At 32.6% G+C, this 15207-nt stretch overlaps 2 protein-coding genes across 2 annotated transcripts; both read left to right on the top strand.

Annotated features, from left to right (window-relative positions):
- Nucleotides 1–4819: 4819 nt before the first annotated feature.
- On the top strand, nt 4820–6355 carry LOC132645115 (xylulose 5-phosphate/phosphate translocator, chloroplastic). The gene has a single exon (XM_060361898.1). It carries the CDS (start codon nt 5002–5004, stop codon nt 6250–6252), a length of 1251 nt encoding a protein of 416 aa, XP_060217881.1. The 5' UTR covers nt 4820–5001; the 3' UTR covers nt 6253–6355.
- A 4203-nt stretch (nt 6356–10558) lies between these two features.
- LOC132645114 (B3 domain-containing protein Os04g0386900-like) lies at nt 10559–12801 on the top strand. The gene is made up of 3 exons (XM_060361897.1): nt 10559–10651; nt 10748–10927; nt 12260–12801. The coding sequence occupies exons 2-3, from the start codon at nt 10799–10801 to the stop codon at nt 12563–12565; spliced, it is 435 nt and encodes a 144-aa protein (XP_060217880.1). The 5' UTR covers nt 10559–10651; nt 10748–10798; the 3' UTR covers nt 12566–12801.
- Nucleotides 12802–15207: the final 2406 nt, after the last annotated feature.

The following is a 15207-nucleotide window of genomic DNA, read 5'->3' as shown; positions in this document are numbered from 1 at the left end:
ACTTTGCTTTTTGTGTTTTTGGTTGTTTAACTGAATTCTGAGTTAGAGGCCTTGTGGTATAGTATTTTAGTAGGAGACATTTTTGTAGTCTTTTCTGTTTTGGTTATGGAAATTAAAGTTTATGCCCCTTGAGGCATAATTTTTGGTTTTGCAAACGTAGAATCTGCCCCTTCCGGCATACATTTCTCTTTTCATATTTCAGTTCTGCCCCTACCGGCATACTGTTCTCATTTTGAGACTAATTTTAGTAGGTAACACATTTTGCAGTCTTCTCTGTTTTGGTTTTGGAAATGAAAGTTTATGCCCCTTGAGGCATATTTTTTGGTTTTGCAAACTTAAAATCTGCCCCTTCCGGCATACATTTCTCCTTTCATACTTGAATTCTGCCCCTATCGGCAAACTGTTTTCATTTTCAGACTTTAGTTCTGCCGGTTCTGGCATACTTGTTCAACATTAATTTAGTCACATCAAAAGTGATGTGTTGTTTTATTGATCTGTTATACAGGGTGTTTTGTCTAGTGTGAAGAAGCAACTTGATGATGAACGATCTACAATTGTCAATCAAGTAAAGGTATGGCTTTTTATTTTTTTATTTTTGAGTTTGTTAATATGATATGTATACTTTGCATGTTGCATTCGTTGTTTTTGTTTATTCTCATTTTCTTTTCTTCTTTGTTTAATTTTTTTTTTTGTTGTTTTGTAGTCTTTGGATAGCCGTTTCGAAGAATTGGATAAAAAATTTGTTGGCGCGATTAATGCTGTGGATAGCTTAGTTCGTGTACATGATGAAACAAAGTCATGTGTAGCAGCTTCTGAAAGTGCTAAAAGAACTTGTTTAGAAAGTAGACTTGACAGTTTGGAAAGTAAAATTGATTATGTGATGCATTGTGTTGAAAGTTTAGTTCGACTGCATAGCGAAAACAAATCTTGTAAAGCTTGTGCATCTGGTAAAAGACAACCTGATTTGGGTTATTCAGTGAATGATGAGGTGAAGTTAGATGCACATCTTGGAAAAGAGGAGAATATGCTTTGTAAAGCAAGGTCTACAAAAAATGAGACGTCTCCCATGCTCGATATGCTCTGTGATGCTGTTGTTTCTTCATCAAGTCAACTGTCTCATAAAACTCAAACTCTTTCTCAGTTTGAAAAGCAATTTGTGAAAGAAAATGAAGACCGCGTTAAAGAAATTGCTGCAATTAATAATGCTTTTCAATGCGGAGATTATGTGTTTTCTTCTAATGAAGCATCACAAAATGTAAATGAAGTAGCAGCTGTTGTTGAAGATAGTAGAAAACGTCCGAGATACGAAGATGGAAACAAAGAAGATGATGGTAGTAGAAAACGTCCGAGATGCGAAGATGGAAACAAAGAAGATGATGGTAGTAGAAAACGTCCGAGATGCGAAGATGGAAACAAAGAAGATGATGGTTATCCTAATTGGTATTTGCTTACACCAAGCAGTACTCCAGTTGAGAAACGGTTGAGTTCTTCTGTTGAAGATATATACTGTACTGCAGAAGAGTTAGGAAAGTGAATTGATTTTTTTGTTGTTATTTACGACAAGTGTTATGTTATTATGTTTCTCCCTTTTTCGAATGATGTATATGTAAATTGGTCTTTCATTTCTGTACATATAATGAAGTTTCACTTTTCAAACTGTGCTCTGTAGTTTGCCTTATCCGGCATACTTTTGCCATTTTTGTGAACAGATGTTCTGCCCCTTCCGGCATACTTCTAAGATGGAAGTAACTGTTTTTCCTAAAAATAAAAAAGAAAATTAAAAAGTGACTCTTGTTCCAAAACATCTCGAATAAGTGCGACAGTTACTTCCAATTAATGTATTAATTGTTTTGTTTAAAAAAAAATGGAAAGAAAAACTGAAAAATTCTTTGTATTTTTATCAATAGTTGCGACAGTTACTCCAATTTAAATTTGAGTAACTTTTTTTGGTTTTAAAAAAAAAAACTTGCTGTATCCTCATCCAATTGAAATCCAAAGAGCTTAATTTGAAAAAGTCAAGCCAAATAATCTTGCCGCCTCCGGCATAAGTTTTCCCGTTGGGAACAGCAGTTATGCCCCTTCCGGCATACTTCTAAATTCGTAGTAACAGATTTTTTTTCGCTAGAAATAAAAAAAGATAATGAAAAAGTGACTCTTATTCCCAATATCTCTAATAGGTATTGCTACATTTACTTCCAATTGAAAATGTATTAATTCTTTTTTTAAAAAAAAAAAAAACTAAAAAACTCTTTGTATTTTTTTCAATAATTGCAACAGTTACTTCAATTCAAATTTCACTGACTGTTTTGTTTTTTTGTTTTTTAGAAAAAACTGCAAAACTCCCTGTATCCTCATTCAATTGAAATCCAATCGTTTCAACAGTTATTTCAATTTAAAATGGACTAATTTGAACTTCTATATAAAACCACACAGTTATGCGTACAACGACAAACTTTTTTTCCTAACACACTTACATTATGCCGCTTTCGTCATAAGTTTTGTCACGTGGTTAGCACGTGTGCAGTTTTAAAAAAAAATTGTTCAATATATATTTGCCCGCTCTTCCTGTAATTTACTTTTAATTTTCGTTTGTTCACTTTAAAGCTGAAGAAGGCAGTTGCTTTGTCACGTTTCCTATATCATCTTTATCAGTTTTTTCATTGATTTCTCTTAGTGGGGTTTCAATTTCATTTGTAAGTTATTAGTTACTATTTTATTACTTGTTGATAAGTTATTTCCTTCAATTGTTTGTGTCTGTATTTTATTTGAATAGGGTTTTCTCTTTTCTTTTTTTCCTTTTACGTTTTTGGTAATGCATTGTGGTAATGACTTTTGAAGTTGCCGTTAATGGCATACTCTACTCTTTTGTAAATTGAAGTTTTGCCTCCTCCAGCATAAGCATTTTTTGTTTTGCTGATGATAATGCAGTAACTAAAAAAAATAAAAAAAATGAAAATCTCCTCTACCTTCATCCAATTTAAATCAAATTCCTGCAATAGTTATTCCAATTAGAGGATTGACGCAACTGGACTAATTTATACTTCTATATAAACCAGAACTTTTGCCTTCTCCGGCATACTTGTTATGAAATTGGTTCAGAACATTGCCGTTAACGGCATACTCTACTCTTTTGTAAATTGAACTTTTGTCTCCTCCGGCATACTTGTTCTAAATTTGCACACAGTTTGCCTTAATTCAAGTTTAAATCGATAAGCATTGCCTGATTTAAATTGAATTTACTATAATTACAATTTCAAGTAAATAAGCATTGTATACTAATTTATTTAAGGTATAAAGTAATTAAAATCAGAACAAAGCATTAAATCCAATCAATTCTATTTTGCTGATTAATTTTATCATGCACAATGTTCAATCTGAGCTGTATGTCATCTGTTTCTTAATAATCAGGTCGTAGAAGATGATCTTTTTCAAATATTAACAATCTAAACTTAATAAAATAGTTAAATTGAGTTGAATTAAGATTTGTACCTTTTACTGATGTTGTAGCAGCAAAATCAATTGAGAAATCTGGCTTGAAACAACGATTTGAATAATGTGAAAAATTGGGAACGAAGTTGGGCCGGGTTAACGATATGAAAGAAGGGAAGGATTTGAGAGTAACAATTTTTGTGTTTTATATGTAACGGTTAGGGATAGTAACGTCTTTTTACTATATTGCTTTTGCTCAAAAGGTCAATAATTAAAGACCACCATTTTGAGGGGCAAAATGTAAAGACCAGCCCAAAAGAGGGCATTCGCGCCAATTGCCCAAAATAAGAAGGGCAGACACATTGGGACTAGGGGTGTACATGGACCGGGTTGGTTCAGATTTTTTAAACACCAAACCAAACCAATTGCGTCGGGTTTTTAAATTTATACACCAAACCAAACCAATAAAATTCGGGTTTTTTAACCTCGGGTTTTTTCGGGTTATTCGGTTTTCTCGGGTTTTTTTTCCGGAATAGTCTTGATACAAAACATATAACTTTTACTTCAAATATTTCTTTAGTCCTAGTAAGGTACAATTATATAATTAAGGTGTTTCTTAAGAAAATAACACAAAATGTAAGAAGAGTGATGACATTGTATTAAAATATTTAACAAAAGATAATAAAATCGGTTAAAATAAATATTGCTAATTAACAAGCCATAAAGAAAATGACCATAATCTAAAAATATTAAGTCATGCTAAAATAAGTACGACAAATAAGTATTAATTACATGATAGAGGAAAAAAACTTAAGTTATGTATTTTCACTCTCTAAATCAATTATACAAAACTAAAGAATAGATATCCAACATTATTGTCATTCCTAATGGTAAATTGAATTTCTTTTGTTAGCATTAGTGTTGAGTTGGTTTTGGTTTGAACTTTATTTGAGTTACTAACATCCATAGGATATAAAACTTATTGACGTTCAAAATTTTAAGTTCAAGCTTGAATAATATGATAATAGATAAAAAACTACGAAACAATTTAAGAAATATTTATAAATTACATTACAAATAAATATTTTTATGTATAAAATATTTTAAAAATTGAATACATGTAATGTCGGGTTGGTTTGGTTCGGTTTGACTTTTTTTAGTTAAAACCAAACCAAACCAATTATGGTCGGGTTTTTTTTTTCAACACCAAACCAAGTCAAACCAAACCACTAGTCGGATTCTTTTCTCGATTTAATTCGATTTATCAGTTTGGTGCGGTTTGTCGGTTTACCTTGTGCACCCCTAATTGGGACAGAATGAGCCTATTGGTAAATTGTTATGAGCCTATTGTTAAATTGTTGGACTGATACTAAAAAGGAAAAAAGAAGAAGAAAATATAAGAAGTTCACTTCACGGAATAAACTGTGAATCTGCTTTTGTTCAAACACAAGAGTCAGAGTCAGTGTCCCGAGGTTGCGGTAGGTGGCTACCTTTGTTTCTCAAATATCTTTATTTGCTTTAAAGTTTCTGCATTTTTGTGTTCAAGAATCTTGTTTGTTCATTCATTCAAAGATGCTCACTTTAAATCTTCTTCCATCCAGTAATGTCACTCTCTCCAAATCCCGCGCCACTCCAAATCTTGTTACCAGAAACCAAAAGTTGAGAAATTTGCCATTCACCAAACCCTCGATTCAAAATGGCCATGGCCACCCTTTTAAGTGTTCTGCAAATCTTGGTTCTCAGATCTCTCATTCAAGATTGGATTTTTCCAAAATCTTGAAACACCCATCTGAGTTTTCTTCAAGAAATACAACTCAGATCCTTAAAGCAGCCTCTGGAACCCCGGATGAAGTTAGCCCAGATGGGGAGATTATTGAAGCTTCAAAGCCAAAAGTGAATATGAAACTAGCACTCATTTTTGGTCTTTGGTACTTTCAGAACATTGTGTTTAACATATATAACAAGAAGGTATTGAACATCTTTCCTTATCCATGGCTTCTTGCTTCTTTCCAGCTTTTCTGTGGTTCTGTTTGGATGTTAGTTTTATGGTCTTTTAAGCTTCAACCTTGCCCAAAAATCAACAAATCATTCATTATTGCCCTTCTTGGACCTGCTTTGTTTCACACAATAGGCCATATTTCAGCTTGTGTTTCATTCTCAAAGGTTGCTGTTTCTTTCACTCATGTTATTAAGTCTGCAGAACCTGTTTTCTCTGTTGTGTTTTCATCATTCCTTGGTGATACATATCCTCTGACTGTTTGGCTTTCAATTCTTCCTATTGTGTTTGGTTGCTCTTTGGCTGCTGTTACTGAAGTGTCTTTCAATTTGGGGGGCTTGTCTGGTGCTATGATAAGTAATGTTGGGTTCGTTCTTCGCAACATTTTTTCGAAAAGGAGTTTACAGAATTTTAAGGAAGTGGATGGTTTGAATCTGTATGGCTGGATAACCATAATCTCATTTCTATATCTAGCTCCAGTAGCAGTGTTTGTGGAAGGTTCTCAATGGGTGGCAGGTTATCACAAAGCTCTTGCAACTATAGGAAATCCTAACACATTTTATCTATGGGTTCTCGTATCTGGGATTTTCTACCATCTCTATAACCAATCTTCTTACCAAGCACTGGATGATATTAGTCCCCTGACGTTTTCGGTTGGCAACACTATGAAGAGGGTGGTCGTGATTGTCGCCACTGTGTTGGTATTCAGGAATCCAGTCAGGCCTCTAAATGCACTTGGCTCTGCTATTGCCATATTTGGAACTTTCCTGTACTCACAGGCAACGGCTAAAAAGCCAAAGAAAGAGGTAGCGGAAAAGAAGGAATAGGAAGATGGTTGTTTCTGTAAGACTCAGACACTTTTGATCAGTGGCATATTGAATTTTCTTACTTCAAAACAAAAATTTTATCAATTCCAGGAGTTTCATTGTATGCATCGTTTTTTCTCTTACCTGCCTTTTGGTTTCTGTGGTTTCTGTAGTGGCTTATACTTGAGTCTTGCTCTGAAACTCCAGTTATTATGTTCCCATCGATTTTGATTGAGTTTAGGTGGATATCTTGCTGTTCAATTTCAAAATCATCCAACTTACGTTTTTCCAATGATTATTGTAGGGTCAGGTCATTACCAATGTCAAAAGGACATAATGCGTGCTTGAATTTGTGTATTAGGTTACAACTAGTCTTGTTGGGTTTCTTATTTTTTGAAACAGTATGCACGTGGATGCCTCTACATTAGACATGGATGCCTTTGTGAATACTACGGCAAAGTTAGCAACTTAGCATGTATAATAGTTTATTTTTTATTTGAGTGAGCATAGATATTTATGTTTCTGTTACTAGGTCTTTGTATGTTATGTTACGGAGCAAATACGACGCGAACTTGTACCTAAGATCTAACATCTGCGGCAGGTGCTTTAGCAATCAAAACAGCGGGAAAAACTATTTCTTGATGGATGAATGTCATGATGTCAGTGATTCACTAATAGCAAGTCATATGATCTACATTAATTCGCATTTGGTTTGTATTGTTTAGAGATCTATTTTGTTTTCTCTTGTCAGGATTAAATGCAAATGGCTTTATTGTTAAGAAACATCAACCCTTTAGTTATTACTTTCGATCATACTTGAACTTCTTCTGTGAAAAATTATGTTCCTTAAACCTGTAGCTGCTCTTTAAACATATTATGTTCCTTTGGATGACATGGACATGTAGCAGATTTCAATCTCCAAGTGTTTGCTTTCAAGTGGCTGGTGTTCTTTCAGACCTCTAAGAGGTTAATACTTATTCTATTATGCTACTTCCTTTTTGCTTGTCACCTTTTGGTAGTAGGAATTTTCTGATATGATTTCTTTAACCCCCAAAATGACTTGATATCTTTGAACCCGGAATAATGTCATTTGATTTGTCAAAAAAGTAGAGCATTTAGTAAGACGTGCTTTGCAACAATGAGAAACAGCAAGAAGAGGTATATCCCTCTCCGGTTGTTACTTGGGAGATCGATTGGTAGGAAAATCAGTCCCTTTTGAAAATCAAATAACCAGCCATATGTTTAAACAATTAATGTGTCTCTAATATATTTCTGCCTCTAATACTAATAAAAAGATATACATTTTACGGCCTGTAGCATCATATGGCTCTGGAATGAATAATTGCCCTCTGTTAAGTGGAAAAGTTTATTTGGTTAATTCAATGAATATATATAGTATAAGCCAGTAACTGATGCTTGTTGTTGATCTGTCTTTAGCTTGGTTGTGTGGTTATTTAAGGCAGGTACTATCGTTGAGGTTAATCGTGATGCAGAGTTTATGAAATTTCACTACCTTGATCAAGTGGTCCAAAAAGAAGTACAGTATTAGACTAGTTTGTTATCTGTCATCTTACAGTAATTAGGATTATTTCTTTGCGACCCCGATATTCCTGAGTCAACGTTGAATCAGTGCCTTTGAAGATCACTACTAATTGTTGATATTAAACATCTTCCAAGGAGTAACATTTATCGTGGCATTTTCCCATCAATTTCCATTCTGAGGTGCTGTAAGGGTAGGGTATATCTTTGGCATTTTCTTATTAAAGATCCAGGACGCATATTTTTAGAGTTTGCTTCTTTTCATACTTCTCAAGTAGAGAAAGTGTTGAAGCAGGGCAGAAATTGAAAGCAAAATGCTAATTTGTCCGGCAGGTGTTATAGCCAAAAGCTGGAGTAACGTAGTGTTTGGGTAAAATGAAAAAGTGTTTTTAAGCACGTGTTTTTAAGTCAAAAACCATAAGCTAGAATTTCTAACTTATGACTTTGGCTTACAAGTCAAAAGCATAAGCCCATCCAAACGGATTATAAATTGTGTTGGTTCTTCAGTTTTGGTGCAAGTAACAATAGTGATTGTGACATCAGAAAGATAACCGTAAACATTGGCCTACTGATCTAGCATTACACTAATGACCATCTAAAACATTGTAGGCAGTCATGTTTGTTACGTCACTTGGGATCACATAGATCCTTGTTGGCTTAGTGAGTATGTGCTGGCTGAGAATTTATGACTTGCGATACATTTCTCATGATGTTCTGAAACTTTCTTGCTTTCGTAACTAGTATCAACTTCAAGTTAGTATCAACTTCAAGTTCTCTGCATCTGAATAGCTTATTGTAAATATGCATGGATTCTTCTTTATTCTTGATGTGACTGGGCCATTCTTCAAGGCACTGTCAACTGTTCTGCTAATAATTCTTTGCTTGGTTAGTGTTATTGAGATGGAAATGTCATGACTTTCTTGTGTTAACTGCAGGTCATTTTATGCTTCGATTCACTCTATCTTAGAGGGTTTGGTTACCACTTACCCTGTATCTGTCTAGTCAACAACTATTGTCTTATGTTTTTAGTTTTTGACAAGTATAACTATTGTCTTGTGTTGTTAAAGTTCATGAAGTCCTCTACTCTTAATAAATACGAAGTTGAGATATATGTCACTTGTCCCAAAGTTATTAGTTAAGGAAACAAACTATTTATGAACTCAAAAAAGACATATTGAACCTTTAATTTTATATTGTAAAGACTAAAAAACACAGAAAAGTTTGTTAAATCGTTAATGTAAAAATAAAAACAAAACACATACACATATATATACAATTAATCAACAGAAACATCATCAAAAACCCTTTACACACACATAAAACTCAGTAGGGGTGTTCACGGTTTGGTTAAAAATCGATTCAAATCGAACACCGAACCAAGTCGATTAAATAAACTGATATTTATTTGAGTTGAGTTTGGTTTGGTTTTAAATTTTAAAAAATCAATCATATTTGGTTTGATTTTGGGTTTACTAAAAGCAAACAAAAGAACAACCGAATCAAACCGGTAAATTTTATGATTGTATATATACAATATATTACTTTTTATAAATACTTTTAAATAATTGTTATACTTTTTTCAATAAAAAATATATTTATCTGTAATAGGCTTAAGAATCTTATACCTTAAAGCACATTTCTAAAAACAAATCCATAAACTTAAACTCGTTTGTTCAAACATAAACAACTATGAAACTTACCTATATTTGTTTTATGTATTTTTTATAAACTCTATTCACTTAATTAAAACTTATAAATCCTAAGACATTTTTAACATAATCCAAGAATATTATAGCTACCACAGTAAAAAGGTACTAACAAATTATAGGTTGGAAAAGGATAGAAAATTCTCTCCTAATTGTAGGGAAAAAAAAAACATGAAAGAGGGAAATAACGTTAGTTTTCTTCAAAACCGAAGAATCGATTCAAACCGGACCAAACCGATGGATAAGTATTATATTTGGTTTGATTTGGTTTTAAGAATTTTAAAAACCGACTAGAATGGTTTGATTTTGGTTTTAACCTAAAACCGACCCATGAATACCCCTACATAAAAGCATAGACGATAGATATTATAATTATATAGACTTATCTGCCATAATGTAATTATAATATAATATCACGTGTCGTGTTGGGTTGTACAAGTGTAAATAAATATTAATTAGATATTTTTATTTTAAAATAAAACTAACAAAATATTGGATGGACATGTGAATAAAGTTCAATGTGTGAAAATATATGTACACATAAAATATGGATTATAAAATTTCTTTATTCTAGGTATTTTAAAATATATATTATAAAAAAAATATTAATAATTATAAATTGACAACTAATATAGTAAGGAGCAGCCAATGTCTTCCTACTCATGTGAATAAAATGAAAAATGTGATGAATTCAATTTTTAAAATTACAAAAACGTATGTATGAGTTTATAATACATTTTTGTATTTATCATTATTTGTACTAACAAATAGGAAAAAATTAATAAAATATGAAATTATTTTCAGCAAGTGTTCTCACAAATTTTAAACATAAGAGATAAAGTTTCAAAAGAAATATATATTTGGATAGTCACTTGGCAATACATAGTGTAATTTTCACATTCCCTAGAGAAGTTGAGCGTGTAATTGCACGTCCTCGATTACATCACAATTTCCAACCCTCACCCCCACGCAAACCCCCTACCCCACCCCAACCACTGGACCACCCCTCCCCTTCTCGACCCCCAGGCCCGGTTATAATTGAGTTATTTTTAAACAACCCCCCCCCCCCCCCCCCCCCCACACACACACACACAAAAGTATTATATTTTGGCAATTAGGGGTTTATGCACTCTCTCTAAGCGGCGTAAGAACTCCAATTATCTGGTTCAATAGAGGTACATTCCCATGATTCCTAACAAATTCTCTTTTCTACTTTTTTATTTTGATCCCTCTATATATTTTAAAGCTTGCATGCTTCTTTGATTTTTCAGAGCAGACCATCTTCTTCTGTACCTGTTTCAAACCACAAAGATCACTCTACCATGAAACAATTCGAGACTGAAATCACTGGAATTGAAGAAATCGACAATGGAGAATACTGGCCGCTTTCCGGAAAACCCTTTGTTGATATGATTCTCCCAAGGAGCAGTGTCAATCCCCCCTACATATTTGTAACTCTCGTTTTTCCTCCTCTTTCTATAAACCACCCCCTTTGTTAAATTTTGATAAAAAATGATTCTTTGTGATGGCGAGTTCAAGATCTAGACGCTGTGTGTTGTACGCGCTCTGTGCGCGTGTCCCCTGTTAATGAGTATGATTTTTTTTAAAATTACATAAATACTATTACTAAAATTGCATTTGAATTGCAAAATAAAAATTAAATAAAAAAGTGTAAATATGTCATATTTAGTAATTAAATAAAAGAAGAAACCTTTTATTGCAGAAGTCCTCGGATGCCCTATTGTGTTTTGTATACATAAGTTATGTATTTGCTTTAAGACCGCAGATAGAATAGCATAATAGGTTGATTTTATATTCACGTTGGTTTTAGCAAAATTTTGATCATTTATGACCTTAAGATTTCATTGATGAGACAACTTGAAAAGACAAGCGCCAGTGTCGCAAGCCTAAATAAAGAAGATGGAACTTTGAGCCCGTTTGGATTGGCTTATAAGTTGGCTTATAAGCTGTTTTCAGCTTTTTTGAGTGTTTGGCTGGCCAGCTTAAAGTCATTTTATGCTTAAAATAAGCTCAAAAAAAATAATTGGACCCATTTGACTTAGTTTATCTAAAGCAGCTTATAAGCTGAAAACAGCTTATAAGCCAAAAAAAATAAGTTGGACTACCCCAACTTATTTTTTTCAGCTTATAAGCTGCAAACAGCTTTAAGCTGTAAGCCAATCCAAACGGGCTCTTTAACACGTGAAATATCAAAACTATGACGATATGGAACAAGTTCATTAAGCTTCTTCGCAACAAATGTCAATGTTGTCAAAGCGTCGTTTAACATGATATACACCAAATTATAACTCCTTATAGTAATCTAATTTTTCCATATTCTGGGATGCTTATAATTTTCTTGCATATTAAATAATAAAGAGTATGACTTTCGTATAGACTTTTCACTGTGTAAATGAATTTGGCCTATAATCTATCTTGAGTTCATTGCAACTCCCCTATTTCTTCAGAGTTTTGGAGTAAGAAAGAGAAGCTTTTTTATAAGTGCACAACGTTGGCATTAATTAGTAATTAAGGATATTTTCAATGCCATAACTATGCAATTAAAGTGCATATGTTGGACTTCTAATTGCCTTTATGTAAATAAAATATGATTATTTAATGAGATCTTGATTTAGTGTAGGGGCAAAATAGTAAATTAACCTTGAATGTAGAAGCTTCCGACTTTTAATATGTGATGATGATATATGATGATAATTTATACGCATACATAAGTTCGAGTTGAAATGTGGGTTTTGACACTAAATTTCTTTGAATGTTGACAGTATGTACCCAAAAAAATGGCCGACGAGCTTCCTTCTGATGGAGCACCTGTAGTCCTAACTTGTGGTCGAAAGAAGTGGGATATGTTTTACGGTGGAAAATCTAACCACAAATTTAGCGGTGAGTGGAGAAAATTTGTAGATGATAATAATTTGAAGGAAGGGGATGGACTTGTGTTTGAACTTTCAGAGTGCAGTGCCAGCAAAATCCATTTCAGGGTTCAGATTCTCAGAGGTGATTTCCCATCTGAATTGGTGCCTAAAGGTGTGGCAGGTGCAAACAATGACAACCCAATACAAATTGATTAAAACTGCTCTTGTAATTGTTGGAAGTTGTAGGTTAACTACAAGTATTTGAAGCCATGTTTACTCAATTTTATTTTCTGCAAGATACGTCTGCAGTTTTCTTAGTTTACCTCAGGTGGATGCAAACTCTGTATTAAAAGATTCGACTTTCTATTATATTATGGGTATGTATTGTCTAAATTATGATTATAGTGGTTATCTTCTGTTTGTGTACTAAAGATTGATTTTCTATTACTAAAGATTAACTTTCTATTTTATGTTGTGTCTATATATTTGGTTTGTATTGTTTAGAGATCTATTTTGTTTGTTCATGTCAGGATTAAATGCAAATGGCTTTATTATTGAGAGACATTAACCCTTTAATTATTGCTTCGATCATACATGAGCTTCTTCTGTGAAAAATTATGCACCTCAAACTTGTAGCTCCTTTTTAAACATATTATGTTTGTATGGATGACATGAACATGTAGCAGAGCTCAAATCTCCAAGTACTTTGCTTTCAAGTGGCTAGTAATCTTTTGAACCTATAAGACATCATACTTGTTCCATTGTGCTACTTACTTCTTGATTTTCATCTTTTGGTAGTAGGAATTTTCTGATATGATTTCTTAATCCCAAAATACTTGATATCTTTGAATCCGGAATAATGTCATTTGATTTGTCAATTTGTACACCATAAGTCAGACGTGCTTTGCAACCATGAGAAATGGAAAGAGGTATATCCCTCTCCCGTTAGATACTTGCATTGGGAGGTCTATTGGTAGGAAAGAAGAGGGAAAAGAAGTCCTCCTGAATATCAAACAGCTAGCAATATACTTTCTTAAGTTGAAAGCAAAATGCTTACCTGGACCAACAGGTGCTACAGCCAATAGCTAAGTAAACCGCGTAAACCTTGGGCTATTGATCTAGCATCACATTACTTACCGTCTAAAATGCTGTAACAACTCATGTTTATTAAATCACTTGGGATCACGTAATCCTCAGTGAATATGCGTTGGCTAAGGATTTATGACTTGGGCTTCATTTCTCAAAGTTCTGAACTTCCTTGCTTTCGTAACTAGTTTCAAGTTCAACTTCCACGCATCAGAATAGCTTATTATGAATGTGCATGGAATATTTATTAGTCTTGATGTCGCTGGGGCATTCTTCAAGCAAACGTCAATTGCTCTGCTAATAATTCTTTGCTTGGTTAGTGTTATTGGGTTGGAAATATCATGAGTTTCTTGTGTTAAATGCAGGTCATGTTATGCTTGATTCACTCATCTTAGAGGGTTTGGTTACCACATACCCTATATCTGTCTAGTCAATAACTATTGTCTAATGTTGTTTTTAAAAAAAAATATACAACTATTATCTTGTGTTGTTATTAGTTCATGAAGTACTATACTCTAATTGCCATCTTTTGCTTTTAAAAATTTGACTTCTGCTAAGGCTTCACATTTCAAAAAAAAACTTATCTATATTCGTTGTTTATCCAAATTAGCTAATGCAAGATATCTGTTGTTTATAAGTATATTTTTTTTATCATTGATGACTGTGTTTAAGTAAAGTGTATATGATTAATTTCTCGTCTAACTGACAAAGTAGAAAGGCAATTTCCTCTTGATAAATACGAAGTTGAGATGGAATTGGTTCAACATATGTCACTTGTCCTAAAGTTGTCGAGTGAGGGAAACAAACTATTTATGAACTCAAAAATATATAGTTGAACCTTTAATTTCATATTATAAAGACTAAAAAGTTATGACTTTCCCAACACAGAAAAGTCTGTTAAATCGTTAATGTAAAAATAAAAACAAAACACACACATAGGACATACAATTAATCAACAGAAACATCATCAAAAACCATTTACACACACATAAAAACATAAGCAAATAATATTATAATTATATAGACTTATCTGCCATAATGTAATTATAATCTACTTTCATGTGTCATATTGGGTAGCACAAGTGTGATTAAATATTAATTAGCTATTTTTATTTGAAATAAAACTAACAAAAAAATTTAGATGGACAGGTGAATAAACTTCAATGTGTGAAAATATATGTGCATATAAGAAATATAAAATTCTCTTCATTTCTAGGTATTTTAAAATGTATACTTTAAAAATATATTTAATAAGTATAATTGACAACTAATATAATAAAGAGCAATCGATGTCTTCCTACTCATGTGAATAAAATGAAACATGTAATTTATTCATTTTTTAGAATTACAAAAGTGTATGTATGAGTTTATAAAATATTTTTTTATTTATCAATACTTGTACTAATAATAGCAAAAAATAGTAAAATACGAAATTATTTTTAATGAGTATTTCTCACATATTTTAAACATAACAGATATCAACAGAAAAATCTATTTGGAAAATCACTTGCCACTACAAAATGTAATTATTAGTAATTTTCACATTTCTCAGAAAAGTAAAGTGTGTAATTGCACGTCTTCGATTACGTCACAGTTCTATTAATTGATTGGACAACCAATCCAAAATCATATAATTGAACCTGATTACACTTAAATCTATTATAAAGTATCATTTCAAACAAGCTCTAGTTGAACAAGTTTGTTATCTAGAAATCTAACATAAAACTTTGAAAAATCTATTTATATATAATAGGAGAGGCAAATCAAGGATA

The sequence above is a fragment of the Lycium barbarum genome, chromosome 6, assembly GCF_019175385.1.
Source record: "Lycium barbarum isolate Lr01 chromosome 6, ASM1917538v2, whole genome shotgun sequence".
Classification (NCBI taxonomy): domain Eukaryota; kingdom Viridiplantae; phylum Streptophyta; class Magnoliopsida; order Solanales; family Solanaceae; genus Lycium; species Lycium barbarum.
This window is presented reverse-complemented; position numbering and strand designations above follow the sequence as displayed.

Excerpts from the sequence above, each read along its gene's own strand:
- LOC132645115 (XM_060361898.1), top strand. The coding sequence starts at position 5,002 with ATGCTCACTTTAAATCTTCTTCCATCCAGTAATGTCACTCTCTCCAAA.
- LOC132645114 (XM_060361897.1), top strand. The coding sequence starts at position 10,799 with ATGAAACAATTCGAGACTGAAATCACTGGAATTGAAGAAATCGACAAT. Across the intron at positions 10,928-12,259 it reads TCAATCCCCCCTACATATTT|TATGTACCCAAAAAAATGGC; the intron begins GTAACTCTCGTT and ends GAATGTTGACAG.